Below are 18,498 nucleotides of genomic sequence, written 5' to 3'. Positions count from 1 at the left end.
ACAACCTGGAAATGCTGTGTCTCGAGAGAGCATGCGCCATCATGGGGGCGTGGCTAGAATTCCTCGAAAAAGGATCTCACCATGTTGTCCAAGCTGGCCTCGAACTCCTAAGCATAAGAGATCTCTCCACTTCAGCCTCCTAGGTAAGCTGGTCACCACCACATCAGCTTAGTAGCAATTTTTGTATGTGCGTGCGTGAGCGTGTACACACAAGTATGTCAAGAGGCTAGAGGAGGACAATGGCTGTCCTATCTTCTTCTCTGAGACAGGGTCTCTCACTGCACCCGGAGATCACCATTTTTTGGTAGACCCGCCCTGCTCTCCCAATAGCTGAGCACCGAGGTTACAGGCATGCACAGCCATACACAGCCTTTTTTACATGAGTGCTGAAGATATGAACGTGATCCTCATGCTTGTACAGTACGTACTCTTACCCAGCGAGTCATCATCCCCGCCTCAGCAGCAATTTCTGACTGAAGTCCGAAAACATCCCACAGCAAAGGATGCATAGATTGATGAGTCCCATAAAAAAGATCCTGATCCTGTAGAGTCAGCCCAGGAGCCTGCATGGTACCAGCTTTTCCTGTTCACCAAGAGAGTCCTCAGCACTCCAGCCTGGGCGACTGACCTCTGCAAGCAGAAACAATAAGAACGCTGCCTGAAGAAGGGGCTCGAGCTAAGAGCGTAAGGTCAAGTCAGAGCCGGATGAAGTTCGCTTGAGCCCACATCTTGTGCCTGGCACAGTAATGTAAGAGCATCCCGTGAGAAAGCAGAATTAAAGATCCTAGAAACCCGTTCTACCACTGAGCTACAAGGTAGTCAAGGCCTGGAACTGGAACCAGAACCACCACCCCATGCTCCTTAGCCCCTTGCTAGCCAATTCCCAAGCCTCCACTCATGCATTCTGAGATCACTTACAGATCTCATCCTTCCAAGTGCCTGACTCCGTACTCTTCCCACACAAGCTCTTTCCAGGTGCAGGCCCATTGCAAACGTTACCTCCTCTGCCTCCTAGACAGCCTTCCCTGGGCTAATTTGTTGCCTTTGTACCTTTCACATATCCTTATTATGTGCTTATTTTTTATATTTGTGCTTTGTTGACATTTCCCAATAGACGAAGTCTAAGCATCCTGTAATTGGGGGAGAAAGGTATTGATTTTTTTTCTGTTTGGTGATAAAAGGCTTTTTTGTTAAGAAAAAAATTTTATTTGCAATATAAATTCAGTCCTGTTGCTGGTTCAGTGTGTGTGTGTGTGTGTGTGTGTGTGTGTAGGATTACAATATAAACAAAGTCCCGTTGCTGTTTGTGTGTGTGGGGGGGGGGATTTATCATATAAACAAAGTCCCGTTGCTGTCTGTGGGTGGGTGGGGGGAGGTTACAGTATAAACAAAGCCCCATTGCTGTGTGTGTGTGTGTGTGTGTGTGTGTGTGTGTGTGTGTGTGTGTGGTGTGTGCATGCACAAGTAGGGTTACCATGTTGCTGGCTCAGGATTGAAAAGTCTCTACACCTCAATAAGCCTCTCCGCCAATGCTGCAATCCAAATCAGACCGAATTAGAAAAAGCCCCGGTTTAATAGGTAAAGCATTTCTGGGTGATTCTAGGGCCCTCCAGAGAGGACATGGGGAAGAGAGACTGAAAAACCACATATCTGTTTTCTGGGGTGCAGTTTAAATACCCGGTAGGAGTGGCCTTGAGCATCTCTGGGGAAGGAAGGTCTTGAGCTGTGTTTGGTGGGGCCTTCTGAGGGAGAGGGTCTGGGCAGAGAGGTGGGGCCTCCACCAGAACATTCCAGATTCATTGGGTATATGGGTGCCAGGGTGCCAGGATCTGAGGTGGGGCTTCCACCAGAACAAGGATATGTGTGTGGAGGAGTGTCACAAATTTTCCTTCATAAGATCATAAAACAAAAGTGACCACTCTCTGGAAACGCTCATTTACACCCTGGTGCATCTTTCTGTGTAGTGAGATGAGCCTGACTAGGCAGCGGGACACAGGGTGCCCCAGCTAGGCTGGAGGGCCTCAGACAAGTGGCTTAGTCTGCCTGGGCTCCAGGTCCTTCACAGCACCACACAGGTAACAGCCAAAGCTTCCTGGGAGGGCTCAGAGAATTTGAGGAGTTCGTTGTTATGAGTCTGGCCCAGGAAGTGCCATGTGGAGGATTAGTAAGTAGTCCTGTCATTATAATTAAAGCCCAAGACTTCAGCTGCTAAACCTCCCAGCTGGTGTTCCAGTCCAGCTCTCCGGGAGCCCAAGCTTTCCTGAGAAACACTGGTTGAGTTACTGGAGCAAAGGAAGAAGCTACTTCCCAACAGAGGAAACGCCTGAGGGGAGAGGAAAAACACTTCCAGGAACCTGATGGGTCAAGGTGTAGGCCAGGGAAGGGACGCTGCCCAGCTCCCTTACCCTGGGTCTGGACAAAACAGTGACACATTCAGGCCAGGACTACCGGGGGAGGCTCTGGGTGCTGGCCTGTCGCCTCTTTCTCTGCAGTCCATTAGGGGTTAGATATTGGAACCCCTAGGGTGGCTTTCTGCAACACTCTGCTTATGGACCCATAAGGGCTGGCGAGATGGCTCAGTGCATGGAGGTGAATGCCCAGGTCCAATGAGCGGAGTTCATTTTCCAGATCCTATAAGGTGGCAGGAGCAAACTCATTCCCCTGAGTTCCTCTTACCTCCACATGTACACCTTGGCACCAGAGAGTACACAAAAGAATAAATAAATATAGTTTTAAAAAAAAGAAAGAAAGAAAAAGAAAACAGAGGGGGCCCCCATGATCACGTTGTGGGATGGTGAAGGTCTAGGCTGATTACCTCTGAAGCCTTAACATGAGTTGTACTATAGTTGGGGTTAGCAATGAAGTTTACAGTATCCAGACAAAGATCATTTTATTTTTATTTATTGCAGGTGTAGCCAGGTGTGGTGGGATGTCTACAATACTAGCACTCAGGAGTAAGAAGGAGAAACATTGCAAGTTCAGAACCAGCCTGGGTTATAACTAGAGGTTCAGCTCATCTTGATGCACCTTACTTTACAGGCACGGATACGGTGTTTAGCACTTTGAGTATAAAGTGGGAATGTCTTATGTTTTAGTCTTTGGATACGAATCCTCCATTCTTACAGTCTCACTGCCATATTCAACTAGATATAATTAAACAGAACAACACAGATTTACAAAAATGTTAGACTGAATTTGATTGGTGTTAGATGAAGAGCAAGGCAGCTGTTAGCTGAACGAGAAGAGTGAGCATTCTCAGTTTCAGGACCTTGGCTAAGCAATGTTTGTCTACATGTGTGAATTCCTCAGTGGTTAACCTTCATGTCACATACTGAACACTAACAATTTGGAGGGCAATGATCCTGCTAGCTGGGAGACAATGTAAAACAGCCATTTTTAGACTTCAGAGCATGAGTCAGAATCGCCCCTCAGAGCCTGTTCTAGGACCGGCAGCCCCCTGCTGAGTGTCTGCTTCTGTGTGTTTGGGGATGGGTCCCCTATTTCCAGCAAGTTCACTGTGATGCGGATAACCCAGCTCAGAGACTGTAGCCTGGGAACTGAAGAGTTAGAGCAAACGTCCCCTCCCCAGGAGCACCTGCTGGCCATCTAGGCCATGATCCCACATAATTGGACTCGTCTTAAATAGGCCACCTCGAGCAGTCAGGTCTCCCAAGCACTTGGAGCATTGTACAGGCCAAGAGAGACATCGCTTCATGATTCCTCCTCTAGAATTAAAGACAAAAGCTTCAATGGCAGAGACGTTAGAGCACTTTCAAGTTAATTAAACATAGCTTTAGCTGCATGTTTCTGACATCTTGATAATTAAACACATCTAGACTCACTGGTGTTTGCCAATGGTTTTATGAAATAATTGAAAGTATATCAGAGATCTGTCATTCCCTGGGACACCCTTGGATGAGTAGGTTGAGAGATGACCAGCAGGTGGCGCTTGAAGTCAGATCACACCCTAGATTGGGGGGACGCAGGCAAACATACAAGCTAAGGTACCAGCCTTAAATCCTCTAAGTAAGGTCCTCTTAACCACTTGTCATAAAACACCCTGAGACACACATCTTGGAAAATAGAAATGTCAAGCTCAGCATCTTCGCCACATTTCAAGCCAGGTAATTACCTTCTCTCCCAAAGGGGATCTATTTTATGTATTTGTGTGCTTTCTAGGTTACAAGTCTCCCAAAGGCAATGATCTTGCTGCCTTCCACTCACTCCACACAATGCCAGAGTGAAATGCACATTTACAATAACAACTTAATTATTCTACATCCCTCTGAGCTATGTGATGGCCTGTTATATAATTGCCCGTAATACAGAAACCTATATAAACCTCATATAAACCCTTGCAATAAATGGAAGCTTTTATTTGACCTAGAAATAAATTGCTTATTTGCTTCACCTTTCTGAGAGGAAAAAAGCAAACCATTTCCCCACTAGTCCAAATTGTAAATCATTTCACATCAATAACATTGCATTTTAGCTTGTCATTTTTATTGTCTTCAGAATCAAGGTCTTTTTTTTTTCTTTTTAATGACACACAACAAATACTTTGATATAATCTAAGATAATAAAATAGTTGAACAACTTTGACTTCTTAAGATTTACATTTATATAGAAACAATCTGTGGGGGTGCCTCACCTCAAAATGAAGGTGTCTAAAAACAGTGATTCATCAACATTGCTTTAAATATTTGTTTGATTGAAAGATGTGTATTTCATTCCCAACTGAAATGTATTTCCATGCAGTTTCCCCTGGCTCCAAAGCTTTAGGCCATGGGAAGGTGACCAAGAAAAAAAAAAGGAGACTACTCTTCTCTCTTGTCCTTCCCTAGTGTGAAGGACAGTGGCTAGAACAGGGTAGTTCCAAAGCCAGGCAGAAATTAATAGTACACCTCTAGTCCATAAACACCACGGTCACACCTAATCTTTACCCAGCACTGCCTATCTGGGAAGTCCTGTCATGATGGCACAGTACATGCTGGTCCCCAAATATTTCCTCCATTAATCTTGTCAGTTCCTATGGAGAGTCTGTGACCATAAATTCTCTCTAAGGGCTGCTCCCTTTGTCACCGAAGTCTTGGCCTTTGAAGTATGTCATGTGGATGCTATGTCTTAGTGCCCAAGGAGAGTCCACAATCTCCTAAGAAATGCCTTACCCACCCTCATGTTCCCAAAGTGCCTAAGCATGAAGACCCCACTGAGACAGTGTTTTCACTGAATGCCTCCCCAGAGGTGCCGGGGACTCTGGCTTAGATCATCCCATTGATCTTAGTCCACTCGTAGATGTCTTGTTCACACACTATGTCGGAGTTGATAAGCAGGTATCTGTCACCGACACAGAAATGTTTCTGACAGGCAGCACACTTGAAACACTCTAGGTGGTACACTTTGTCCTTCACCCGCATTGTCATCTCATAGGCACGGATCCTCTTGTCACAGGAAGCACAGAGACCATCTTGACCAAAAAGCCTGGGGCAAAACAGAAAAAAAAAAAAAAGAAGAAGAAGAAGAAGAAGCAGCTAAGAGACAGGGGCCAAGAAAACAGACAGAAGGGATTGGTGATTGGATCTATCTATCCACAAAGCTAGGAAAAGCTAGACCTAGGCAGATACAGTGGCATACATCTGTAATCCCAGTACTTGGGAGGCTGAGGCAGGAGGATGGCAAGTTCCAAGCAGGACTGGAGTACACAGTGATACGCTATCTCAAACTCAAAAACAAACAAAAAGCTGAACCCAGATGACAGCCCACAAATCTTTCCTGGAAAGCAGAGAGGGTAGGCTGGGTAAAGAGTGTGGCATTTCATTTTCTGGTATTCCTCCCTTCCCTGAGTCTTTCCTGCTTTTAGCCATGCCTCTGGGCTTCGTGGACCAGCTATGGAAGTGACTTGTGAGAAGAAGTTAGGCATACAGTACATGTCCTTCCCCAGAGGAACTTTCTCAGTAGAAAGGAGCTGGAGCCAGCCCTTGGAGGGGCACTCGTCAGGAATGCAGTAAAGTGGGTATCATTATGAGCTCCCAATCCAAAAACAGCAACAGACACTACTTTCACCCACTGGGAAGTGTGCCTTGAGCCATCTCCCCTGCTCTCAAGTTGCAAAGTCCATGTCCACATGACCATGAATGCATTGGAGCCCCAGCTGCCAGGAGACAGGAGTATCCCAGGAGACATGTTGTACCACTAATCATGCCTCAGAGACCCAGAGGACAAACAGCATCTCTCCATGATGCACAGAAGCTCTTCATTCTGGTCCTCCTGTCTCCCAGCATGACTCTCTGGAGAGATCACTCTGCTCACACCTAAATCAAGTTTCTCCTTAGCCTCAGTGCATCAGCCACTGAAGCTACATTTTGTGTTGGCGTTGGGAGAGGGGACTCGGTAGGAGCCAGTGCAGTGGTTCCCAGTGAGCTGGCCCAGGGACTAGCAGCATCTCAGTGGCATCCAGGAACTTGTTAGAAACACAAATTCTGGGGTTGGGGAGCTCAGTGGTAGAGCGCTTACCTAGCAAGCACAAGGCCCTGGGTTCAATCCTCAGCTCCACAAAAAAAAAAAAAAAAAGAAACACAAATTCTCAGCTATCCCTATATCTGATGGAGACACACAAGAGATCGCTCAGCAGACTGTGTGCTAATGAATCTAACGATGGCTAAGGTTTAAAAAGGAGCCAGCCTGTGAGAAGAGAAGAACACCAGGACAAAGGCCAGAAGGTGGTTTGGCCTTGGATTTCTCTGAGCCATCCAGTGGCTACCTTGCTTGGGTGTTAGTGCAACACCTAGGGTGTGTCAGAGCATCAGAGACCAACGACCGAGCCAACACTGGCTATGTCAACACATCCCAAGTGTGCTCCCAACTGCTGCTGCAGGGTCATGTTCATGTGAGGCTCGGAACACAGCACGTCAGCTTGTAGCTTCCACATAGAGCCTTTGTGACCATTTCCGGTAAATGCTTGTTCTCGTTAGAAGTTCTTAGCAGCTGACAAAATAAGAGGATTGACTGGTGCGCCCTAAGAGGTTATAAGGGAGGGAAAGGCAGTTACCAAAGTTTGCAACATTTGGCCGGAACGAAAGGCCTATAAGAGGGGTCTGTGACCAGTGAACAAGCTCAGCAGCAGCAGGGTCGAAGTTCATCTCTCTTCTGAACCCCACTTCCTGTGCAGGAAGCAGACTCATCAATGGCAGAGAACACTATCCCACTGGAGCAATGGCGGAGCTGTAGGTAACAGCCACATTGGAGGTCATATAGCAGAAAGTACGTTCTGGTGCCCTGACCTTTCAGTAAGTTAAGTTTGGAGCTGAGCAGAGACACATAACCGAGAAAACAGTATGCCCTGAATGAATTCAACTGCCTGAGGTGTGAGGTCCATAAGGAAGGAGGGAGCTTATTAAGGGGAAGTCAGGAAGCAAATTACTGCACATCAGGCAGCTAATGAAAGGACAAAGGACCAACGGTTTGGAGATAAGCTCAGGTCCCAGAGTCACCTCTAACTCAGTGACCTGAGCAAATGACATGTCCTCTCCAAGCTTCTGTGTCTTACATGGTAAGCCCGGAAGTAGAGGCAAAGGTCTTGGCAGTCTGTTCTAAATCAGGAACTCCAAAATTCTAACAGTAATGAAGATAAGCTAGGACGTGACACTTATCGTGTGTACTAATCCCTAGCTCAGAGAATCCATGTCTTGGCTGGATAGACCAGAAGCAGACCTCAGGCGAGGATTTATGGTCAAGTGATTTATGATGTCTTCGGGGGAGGTGGGAAAGAGGGAAGGGAGTGGAGTAGCAGTCTCAGGGGCACAGACTCAGAGGGAGCTTTGGCCCCATGTCTGGGGACCCCTGAAGTATAAGGCCTATCTCCACGGGGCCTTGCAATCCCTCTAAGCTGCAGGGATTTGGGACTCCCCTGAAGTATGTGTCATTGGCACCAGGGTCTGGTAAGGCTGCATATTTCTGGCTACAACAGGTGCTGGCAAGATGTAGAGCCAGTTGTTGAAACATTATAGGCTAGAGGGGATTGCCCTATATAAAAGTCGTGAAGACTGTATCAGTGGGGATCTGGGCTGGGCACCTACATAAACAGCTGCAGACAACACAATGTAACAGCCGCAGGTTCGAGCTGAGGGCCTGGATATTTGAGGCTGAATGTCTCAAAAGGACTAGAAGATAGCTAACCATTCGAGACCATCATGGGGAGAAGGTGTTCTCGGGAGAGTGACTGGACCTCACTGGAGGACCACTGAGTCATTGTGAACTTACCCTGTGAAATCAGCACCAGATATGCCAAAGAACTGAAGTAAACAAGCCCACAGTTAATGGACCATTCCTGAAGATAAAGAAGAAGAAAAAAAAAAAATCCCTCCTCTGTCAAGAGGTGTCAGCGCCTTAAGCTTTCTGCCTCCCATTTTAATAACAATAATATAAATATTAAAGGGTGGCTGGGACGCCTGCACTAATGCAGAGTTAATTAACATGTTGCCTGGGAATGTAGCAGGGAGAAGAATTATTTCGTGTCACCAAGACACAAGTTAATTAACACTGGGCTCTCCCAGACTATTTTTTTCCTCTCCTTTTTGAAAATGGAAAAGATTAACACGCCCAGGCAGCGCTGCCTTTCTTCCTGAATGTTCTATAAAACCGTGGAGATAGGGAGGAATCGGCTCTTTTGACCTTACTGTATCTGACTTCATTTAATAAGATTCAAATGATTGGACAGGGATGGAGGCAGGGCCCAGTGGGAATCCTTTACCCAGCTGCGTTCTGACTGATTTGGCAGGCCCGGGGTGAGTAAAACCAGGTCTGTATTTATCTCCATTCTATTTTCTTATGACTTCAAAAAAGAAAGAAATTCAACAAAATTGTAGTCAGACCTACTCGCTCTCCTCTTTTTGCCAAAAAGCCACTGAATTTACAATGATTTTCATTGAGGGATGCAGGCGTGTAAATGCGGATTCAGTCTTGGGGTGACCAGGTAAGCTTCCTCCGACTGCAGAATTACCAGCGGCTTTGTTTTTATTTCTCATGTGCGATGCCCTGAGAACAAGTACAGGATGGAAGGGCCACCCCAGCAGTCAGGGGCACTGGAGTCTGAAAGAGCTTCTTCCATGGCCTAGATGGTCCTAATACCTTGGGGCTGCATGCTCGGTGGACCCTCTGCCACGGTCAGCGACAAGAACTGGCAGCTCAACAGCTAGGTGGATCCGACAGGACAGGGCACAGAGTTACCTCCAGTGCTGCTAATGGAGAAGCCAGAGACGCTAAAGCATGCCAGGCAGACATGCACTGGGTGCCAGCACACTCACATGGAGAAGAGGATGCCCCAGGTCAGGAGAGATGTCCCTGCCTCACTTGGCCTTGGACACTTCCTATCTCACCCTTCCACGCTCCCATCTCCTTGTCCACTATATTGGGAAATAACTTGTGAACCACTGTGACAGTTATAAAATCAGCTAGCATCTATTTCTTCAGCCATGTACCAAGTCAGGTACTTCATTTGTATTATTTTAACCTTGGAAGTAACTACAATCACTACCCCCATTTTACAGCCAGGAAATGGAGGCTTGTGTCCCTTGCCAAGGTCATAGCACTAGGAAGCAAGGAGGCTATGACTCAAACTTCCTGACTCCAGGGCCTTCATCCTTTATAGCTATGGAATGCCATCTTCCTGCTGTGAGACTCAGTGCTTGGAGCTCATTAGCAAGAAAAGATGGTTATTTTAAAAGTTCTTATTGCCGGATGTTTGTGGTGCACGCCTTTGATCCCAGCACTCAGGAGGCAGAGCCAGGAGGATCTCTGTGAGTTCAAGGCCAGCCTGGGCTACCAAGTGAGTTCCAGGAAAGGCGCCAAGCTACACAGGGAAACCCTGTCTCAAAAAACAAACGAACAAACAGACAAAAAAAGTTCTTACCAATAATATTGGAGTCATGCAAAAGAATATCTAAATATGTATGTAGTGTTCTGTCTGCATGCATGCCTGCAGGCCAGAAGAGGGCACCAGATCTCATTATAGATGGCTGTGAGCCACCATGTGAATGCTGGGAATTGAACTCAGGACCTCTGGAAGAGCAGCCAGTCCTCTTAACCTCTGAGCCATCTTTCCAGCACGAATATCTAAATATGTGCATATGTTTATTGAGTATTGAAATGAGGTCTTAAGAACCCACCCCAAAACTTTAAATGAACTCTCTCCCTACCCCCAGTTCCCATGATATTCTGTTTCCCCATGTGTACTTCTCCATACCCGATCCTTTGGTATGGTCCCCAGAATTTTGTCCTTATTCTGAATTCTGTGTTTATTCTTCTCTTACCTTTAAAGACACTAGTGATTTACCACACAGGGATGTATCTCTGCAAACCTGGCCACAGCGGAGGAAGAGCTCACAGCTTCTGTGCTGAGGCAGCTGAGGCTCAGCCTCTATGGCCTAGCCTCCTTGGGCAAGCACCTCAGAGCCAGAGCAGGAGCTACAGACCATGTGTTCAAACCCAGATGTGCCCCAGGAGTGTGAGGAAGGTACCTGAGATAGTCTCTCCTGCACAACTTCCGTCCCAGCTTGTAGTAAAGACGCCGCCCCACCTCTCCCAGCCGGCACCCACAGAGGTCACAGCTGAGGCAATCCTCATGCCAGTACTGATCGATGGCTTTCAGGAAGTAGCGGTCCCCTATGTTCTGCTGGCAGCCACCACATGTCAGCAGAGATGGGGGTATCTGCAGCACCTCATCCACTGGTTCCCTGAGGAGAAGGAGGCCAAGCATTAGGGATAAATAAACTCACAGGAGAAAGGCAAGGTCCCAGGAATAGGTCTATGCCAAATGTGGAATCTCACTCCACTGCCTTCCAGCAATACAAGGAGAAAGGACTCCCTACCTCAGACTGCAGAGACACAGCCATGAAGATGGGAGGGAGCAAGCTAGAGAGAGACCCTAAGATTTGAAAATTCGAAGACAGGAAACCTGAAGGTGTCCAAGGCACCTGCAGGTGGCGCTGTACCCTTGACTATATTCCATCACTATCGTGGGCACCTCAGATCTCTTCTACCTTTCCTCTCTGCTCTCTTCTGTCTTCCCAGATTCCCCTCCTTTTCTTCTTTGGTACCCAGGACATATGCACTGCCAAATCCCAGAGAACATACTTGGGACCAAAGCAGCTGCTCACAGTCAAAGCATCTGATGACCCAATGTGCTAAGAATCTACAGATAATCTGTTGAATTCACCCTACTGCATTGCTTCCCAGTGCACAGACTCAAAGGGAGAGATGGAAGGAGAGAGCAATCAAAATCATATTAGGTTGCCTTCTCTTCCCAAACTAAAAAATTCCATCAATATCTAATTATTTCAATTGAAATTCCGCATGAATATTTGGCTAGAGATTTAGCTCCGTGGATAGAGAGGCAGCTTGACACATCAGAAGTCCTAGGTTCAAGTCTCCAGTACTACCTAAAGTGGGGATTTAATCCCAGCCAACCCAGAGGTGGAAGCTGGAGGATCAGGATCTCAAGCTTGCCATCAGCAAGAGGCCCAGGGCTACATTAAACTCTGTCTCAAAACAACAAAAGAATATTAGATCTGAATGAATCTTTGCAAGGAAATCTAGAATATAAGCTGCTGTTAAACAGATGAGGACATCAATCAGATTTTTTCTTTCTTCACATACTTTTTTTTTTACAATAGAAAAAGTGTTTTTGAATAAAGTTAAATTAGTAAAGAAAGTAGAGAAAGAGACAAACAATGGTCTCGACGAGATTGAAAGGCGATTAGATTAATACCAAAATCTCAATCAAGGCAGTTTGTTCACAGTGAGCTGAGGGATGTGAAGATGGCTTCGGAGGTAAGGCTGCTTGCTGTCAAGTCTGATGATCTGATGTGGATCCCCAGGACACACACACACACACACACACACACACACACACACACACACACATGTACTAAATTGTTTTAAAGTCATACATAGGGCCTTCTTGCTTTACCTTCCTAGAACCAAATACTTCTGTTTTACAGATAAGAAGAAATAACTTTTCTGAGAGAAAATGGGTGTGGAAGAAATGATTGCAACACCAAATAGGAGACTGGGCATAGCTTAATGCTTGCTGATTTGTAATAATTAACCAGTGCTCTCTGAAACCTTATTCAAATAAAACCTACTTTTTAAAAAATCTAGTTGTTGTTGTTGTTTTAATTTTAAAAATTAGATTTCATTCCTACTGTGAAATGCCCAATGGGGTTCTCTTGGATACCCTGGGGTGATAAGTCTGTGCCTTTTCTTTTTATTTGGCACTTTTACCAAGTGACCTTGTGGCCTAATTGGCCTATATCCATGAAATTGGGCCCCATTATAATTAGGGACAGTGAGACTTGGGGAATGTTTATTGGGCACTCCAACACCTTCTGACCATTAAGCATCCACTGTAAATATTTAGCTAAATGCTAACGCCAAATCCACCATTTTTGCATAAAACATAAGATTACCTTCTTAACCAGGAAGTTTGAAGCTCAGGCCAGTTTCCTTAAGAAAAAAAAAAAAAAAACCTAAATCGAGTTTTTTTTTGTTTGTTTGTTTTTTCGGGGCTTAAGATCAAACCAGGCCCCTACTCAGGTTAAGCAAGTGCTCCACCACTGAGATTTATTTCTTGGCTCTTTGTGTTTGTATTGTTTTTAAATTTTAATTTTAATTGTATGTCTGTGTATCGGTACACACACATAAGGGCAGGTGCCCCAGAAAGCTGCATGTGTGTACACGAGTGTGCATGTGCACACACAGGTCACAGGACAACTTTCAGGAGTCGGCTCTCTCTTTCTAACAAGTGAGGCCTGGGGATCAAACTCTGGTCATCAGGCTTAGTAGCAATCACCTTAAGCAGCTGGGGCAGCTTACAATCTTTTCCTTCCTTTTAAATTCTAAGACAAGATCTCCATTCTTCTGCCTCAGACTCTTGTGTGTATAGAATTATGGGTGAGATGGGCTAAGACCTTAAATAGTTTTAATAATATGTTAGAGTCTTTGTTTCTATAGGGTATATGTAAGCGTTTGCATCCTATCTGAAAGTTAACTAAGATCCTTGGCCTATTCAAGCACACTGATTCAGAATCAACTCTCTTCTTGCGCACAGCTCATGGTCTTACTTCAGGCTTTCAAAAACACACACAGAACCTCATCATGCTTGATGCTAATGTTATTACCAGTGAACTTCAAAAGAGAAGAAGTTACACTTATCTGGAAGAAAACTCCCCAGAATTAAAATGACCTGCAGGAAGGCAGGTGGGATCCCCAAGGGACAGACATCTATGCTCCTGGATTCTGGCTCCCTGTGTACATGCTGCCTTTGCATGTGCCTAGGCAAGGACCGAGCTGTATTTGGAGAGGGGATGGTAAAGACCCAAGCTGGCTTTGAGCAAGCACACATGAGGCAGCTGCAAGGTGAGGGAGTTACTCTAGAAAAAGACATGGTTATCTGAGAGCAGATAAGGGCTGGGCAAGACACTGACTCCATCTATCTCTCTATAATTAATGATGGTGTGACATTATCTCTGGTGAACAATTCTAGCCAAAGACTGAATGAGATTCACCTTAAGTTAATATTTGACTTTCTGCCACCAGCCTATCCTGAATATGACATCGGAGTACCCTAGTAGCTTTGATTTCCGGCAAAATTTCTCAACAATTTCCCAAAAAGAGGGGGAAATGTTCTGTAGACATTTCCCAACAGGCTTGTCCATATTCAGTTACAGCCTTCCTTCACTGAGCACACATTGTGACCTCTTGGACTAGGTGCTCACTATTACAGCCTTGGGAAACCTTTCTGTGTTCTAGTCTCAGGGGTTAAAAAGGCACAAAAGGCACAAACTCTGGCCGGGCAGTGGTGGCACATGCCTTTAATCCCAGCACTCACAAGGCAGAGCCAGGCAGATCTCTGTGAGTTCGAGGCCAGCCTGGTCTACAAAGCAAGTTCTAGGAAAGGCGCAAAACTACACAGAGAAATCCTGTCTCAAAAAACAAACAAACAAAACAACAACAACAACAACAACAACAACAACAAAACTCTCAGGCACAAACTCTGGAAAGAGAAAACTTCCTTTACAGAACTCAACCCTCAGGCTGGAGAGATGTGTCAGCCATTATAGGTGTTTTCTGCTCTTTCAGAGGACCCAAGCGAGAGTCTCTGCACCCAAAATGGGTGGCTCACAACCACCTGTAACTCCAGCTCTAGGGGATCCAACACCTCTGGCCTCCGGGGGCACCTGCCCTTGAGTGCACACACATACACATAATTAACAATAAAATCCTTTTTCTTTTCTTTTTCTTTTTTTTTTAAAGGAGCTGAACTCTGTAGATTCAACTTCTAATAAAGGATAGTGGTAGGTTGTGCTGATAGGAAAGCAGTAAACACCAGTTTGTCTGACTGGCTCCCTTACCTGGAGCATTATGTCTTGTCCGATCTCTGCAAACTCAGAGCTCAGATGTAATGCTAAGTTTATTTTTTAAAGGGAACAAACTGTAGACACCGACTTGTTTTTTAAAGGGTTGTTATTTTTCTCCTGAGATTTTTAGGAAGCTGGTCTTTATGTCAACAAACCTAAGTCCTTTCTGAGCTGGTGTCTTAACCTTCAAGACTGAAGAGTAATGTTTATATTCTCGCTGGATCGTGGGACTTCCTGGGTTTTATGAGAACATGCTGGGTTTTTATGCTGCTGACTGAGGGTAAAACCCAGGTAAATAAACACCACAGAAGGCTGAAATTGAAGGGGGGAGGTGAGTAGGGGAACTTCAGCAGGAAAGCACAATTCTTTTAAGGCAGGAAAAGGGAAAAAAAAGCCACCAAAACAAATGCTCCTTAAAAGCACAAATGGACAAGTCATTAACCAGCTCCTTTGGTCTTGTGTTAACAAATCCCTTCAAAGGATTAGATGTAGACTTCAAAGGAATAAAAACTCAAAACCAGGCAGCTAATGACTCTTAAAAGGGCATTTGCGTGGACGAGAAAAATGATACCTTAAGCATTCCTGGCTCCCCTTGTTAAGGCTAGAAAATGGGCTGAGAATGGGGGATGTTCTTTGCAAACCAGCGCAAAGCTCAGAGAACAGACAGTACAAGCTCATTACAGCTCCGGTTTGCTGACCCCAAGCCCTTCTGAGAGTTCAATGGAATTCTGCTCCCCAGAAAATATACCTAGACAAAACAACACACACACACACACACACACACACACACACACACACACACACACACACACACACACCAAAAATTAAAAAAATTAAAATAAAATAAAACCAACAAAAAAAAAAATGGTGCATTAACTTTCGAGGTTCTCATGCCCACACAAGAAGACTCCGGGGAGGGGCGAATATGCACCCGGAGGAACTCTGAATTAGCTATTTTAAAAGTCTCCAGAGGCCTAAACCAGTTCCCAGGTGGACAGACGGACCCCATCTATGCCAGCAGCCGCTCTACTCGGGGCTGAGTAGGAGGCCGTCTGGGACCCTCGAAACGGTCTGTTGGAGTGTCTCCCTCTTCCAGAGGGACAAATGGACAAAGAGAAAGGGAACCCAAAGGAGTGAAGAGGGGGGAGGCAGAATCCCTCCATCCACTCTCCCTGCACTGCACCTGCGCCTCGGAGCTCCAGGTGCCTGCTGCTGGGCAAACTTTCTGGCCCGGGTGAAGGTTTGGGGAGCTTTCCAGATAGCCCAGAGCGGCCCGCAGGGTCGCCGGACCGACCCCTGTTACTGCTTCCGCCGCCCAGTCCCTCTCGGTGTCTCCAGAGTCACCCGAGAGGCACGGGGAGTCCCTGCGACACCGAGGGACCAAGGGCACGCTGCGGGCGCGTACCTGAAGCCAGCCCCTCGCTCCTAGCCTAGGACCCGGTGTGGGGAGGGCGCGGGCACAGAAGCGTCCCACTTACTCAGACGGGTCCAGGCTCTTCCTTTCGATGGCCGAGGACATTGGGGAGGGAGGCGGCGTGCCGGGTGGCGGGGGCGCTCCCTTTGTGGCGCGTGTCTGGCCGGCTGCCTGGACTCGGACCCCCTCGGGTGCTCGGGCGCCGCCGCTCCTGCGCCTCCTCTTGCTGGGTCGCTCCGCCGGCGAGCTCGCCCCTCCACGCTCAAGGACAGTCACCGCGCTCCCTTCAAACGCCAAAGAGAGAGAGCGGATCAGCCGGCTGCCCGGCGCGGCGGCCGAGGCACGGGGCCGGGGAGCAGCCCGGCCTCCCTCCAGCGGCTGCGGCAGCTGCCGCTGCTCAGGACTTAACCTTCCATCCCGGTCCCGCTGCCGTCACCACCGCCGCCGCCGCCGCCGCCGCCGCCCGGTCCCGATCGCGCGCAGTCGCAGGCTCCGCCCGGTCGCCCCGAACCCCTCGCACCTTCGCCGGGGTCCGGGCGCCGAGGGCAGAGAGGGGGCGGCGGCCTGGGGGCGGGGAGCGGACCGCGCGACTCTCCCCGGGCTCCCTCCTCTCTCGCAAAGGTCTATTTTCGCTCAGCTTCCCTCTGTCTCTGGTTTCATTTCCTTTTTCCTGATCACGATTCAAATACAATAGAAGGAAATCACATTTAAAGAGACAGCTGCCCGCCCCCTCCCCTTTTTTTCCATTTTTTTTTTTTAACGGGGCTCCTGGGGATTAGCAATCCAAATAGCAGCAGCAGCAGCAGCAGCAGCAGCAGCAGCAGCAGCAGCAGCAGCAGCACCGACTTGGCTTCTTAAAGGGGCCCGCGTCGGAGAATCTCCCCTGAGCACCTCTCCAGGGGCAAGAAGCTGTGCTGCCACTAACTCGTCCTTTTCAGGGTCCCCTTCTTCTGCCTTTCCCTTTTGGTTTCAGGCTGAACCCGGCCGCTCGAGCGGGAAAGAAAAGACAAGAATGTGAAATAAGCACCTGCGGAAATGCAAGCGTTCCTAGTGGCTGGCCCGAGCGCGCTCGTCTTGGGTTCGAGGTCCCAGATCCACGGGTGCTCTGGGATGCCCGGGACAGCGCGGCTCTGCCGGCGGCGAGCTTGTGGCTGCGACTGAGCTCTAGAGAGGGGATGCGAGCTGTGTGATCAGGCACCTCACGCGTCGGGTGCGCCTGAGCAGTGCTAGGGGCAGCTAATCCCGCGGGGAGAGTGGCTGGGAGGGACCACACTGTCCGGGTCTCCTCTCCATCTGCTGGCCACAGAAATCCCTCCCTCAGCATCTTTCAAAGAGCAGATCCAGCGGTTCGGCTTGCGCTCTCTGTAAAGTGCCCGCAATACTCGGACCAGAGGAAGTACCTTGCCAATAATCTAGGATCTTACAGTTATTACTTAACTATTATCTTACGCTATAGAAAGCAAAGAAAAAGGCAGGCTTGATCTGGGTTCTCAGGTTTCTCCTTCAAGCTTGAAGGCAAGTTCTAGAAGGAGAAAGAAATACAGAAAGGAAGAAGAGGTCTCTAGCTAGCTCCTTTTCCAGGGAGAAAAACTTGGGTTCCCTTGGGCCTTGACTTCCTTGAAACTGGGTTCAGAAATGATCGTTCAAGGCTCGTTAGCTTATGATGATGCCAGTCCTGAGTCTTGTAAAGAGGAAAACTCCCAAGTGCTTTCAGAATCCATTGTTCCATCAAGGCCATAGGTAATTCATCCCCATTTTAAAGATTCTTTTTGCAGCCTAGATCGACTCACCCTGGATGCTTAATGCCCCTGTACAGAGCCAAATCCGCATTGACTTCTCACTAGTAACCTGACTCACCATCTACAGATTCCTGTCATTACTTGTCTCCATGTCCTGAAGTTTGTGGTGTACATGCCCTCGTGCTGGTCCAGAACCCACCTTCAGTGTATAAAAAGACAGTTTCCTATTCAGGTCCTTGTTTTTTTTTTTTTTTCCATTAAAAATCTTTACAATGTTTAGGCTTGCCTAAACAGTATGATAAATATGTAACCTGTTCTTCTACTTTCATTTCTATCTGAAGTGAAAATAAACACTGGTCGTGATGGTGTAGGCCAGGAATCCCAGGTGGAGGCAGGGGGATTAGGAATTCTAAGTCATCCTCCCCTACAAAGCTAGTTAAAGGTCAGTCTGGGTTACATGAGACATTGTCTCACAAATAAAACCAAAAGAAGAATGAGAAACAATAACAATACATGGGTTGTGATTTGCAGTTTATCTACTTACTAGTGATGATTTAACACCAAGGCTCTGGAACCAGATTGCTGGGGGTTGATTTAGACTCTATCAGCTCATGTGACTAGGAAAACTGCCCTCCAGACACAGACTGGAGAGAGTGGCTGAGGATTTAGCCTATATTGTAATCTGCCTTTTACCACCCTGTGAACCGGGCTGAAGAGCATGAGTTTACATTCTCAGCACCCTTGTTAGTAAAATGGGAATGATGGAACTTACTTACTGGAGGGTTTGGTGTAACACACACACACACACACACACACACACACACACACACACACACGTTACCACTTTCCTTGCTCCAATTTTTCATGGGGAAAGTCAGTTATTAAAATAAATATTGCCTTGGGCTCCAAGAGGTAACTTTGGAATGGCCAA

At 47.1% G+C, this 18,498-nt stretch overlaps 1 protein-coding gene across 3 annotated transcripts; it reads right to left on the bottom strand.

Moving 5' to 3' along the window:
* Nucleotides 1–2,918: 2,918 nt before the first annotated feature.
* Lmo2 (LIM domain only 2) lies at nt 2,919–17,038 on the bottom strand. 3 transcript variants are annotated; one of them, XM_036186237.1, is made up of 5 exons: nt 16,856–16,871; nt 16,238–16,498; nt 15,893–16,112; nt 10,515–10,730; nt 2,920–5,481 (listed from the first exon to the last, which is right to left on the bottom strand). In XM_036186237.1, exons 2-5 carry the CDS (start codon nt 16,242–16,244, stop codon nt 5,262–5,264), a joined length of 663 nt encoding a protein of 220 aa, XP_036042130.1. In that variant the 5' UTR covers nt 16,245–16,498; nt 16,856–16,871; the 3' UTR covers nt 2,920–5,261. The 3 variants fall into 3 exon arrangements, with proteins under 3 accessions (XP_036042131.1, XP_036042130.1, XP_036042129.1); XM_036186238.1 differs by lacking the exon at nt 16,238–16,498 and having other exon boundaries at nt 2,919–5,481; nt 16,856–17,038; XM_036186236.1 differs by lacking the exon at nt 16,856–16,871 and having other exon boundaries at nt 16,238–16,611.
* Nucleotides 17,039–18,498: the final 1,460 nt, after the last annotated feature.

The sequence above is a fragment of the Onychomys torridus genome, chromosome 4 (genome assembly GCF_903995425.1).
Source record: "Onychomys torridus chromosome 4, mOncTor1.1, whole genome shotgun sequence".
Lineage (NCBI taxonomy): Eukaryota > Metazoa > Chordata > Mammalia > Rodentia > Cricetidae > Onychomys > Onychomys torridus.
Note: the sequence above shows the minus strand (reverse complement) of the source record. Positions and strands in the feature narration are given on the sequence as shown.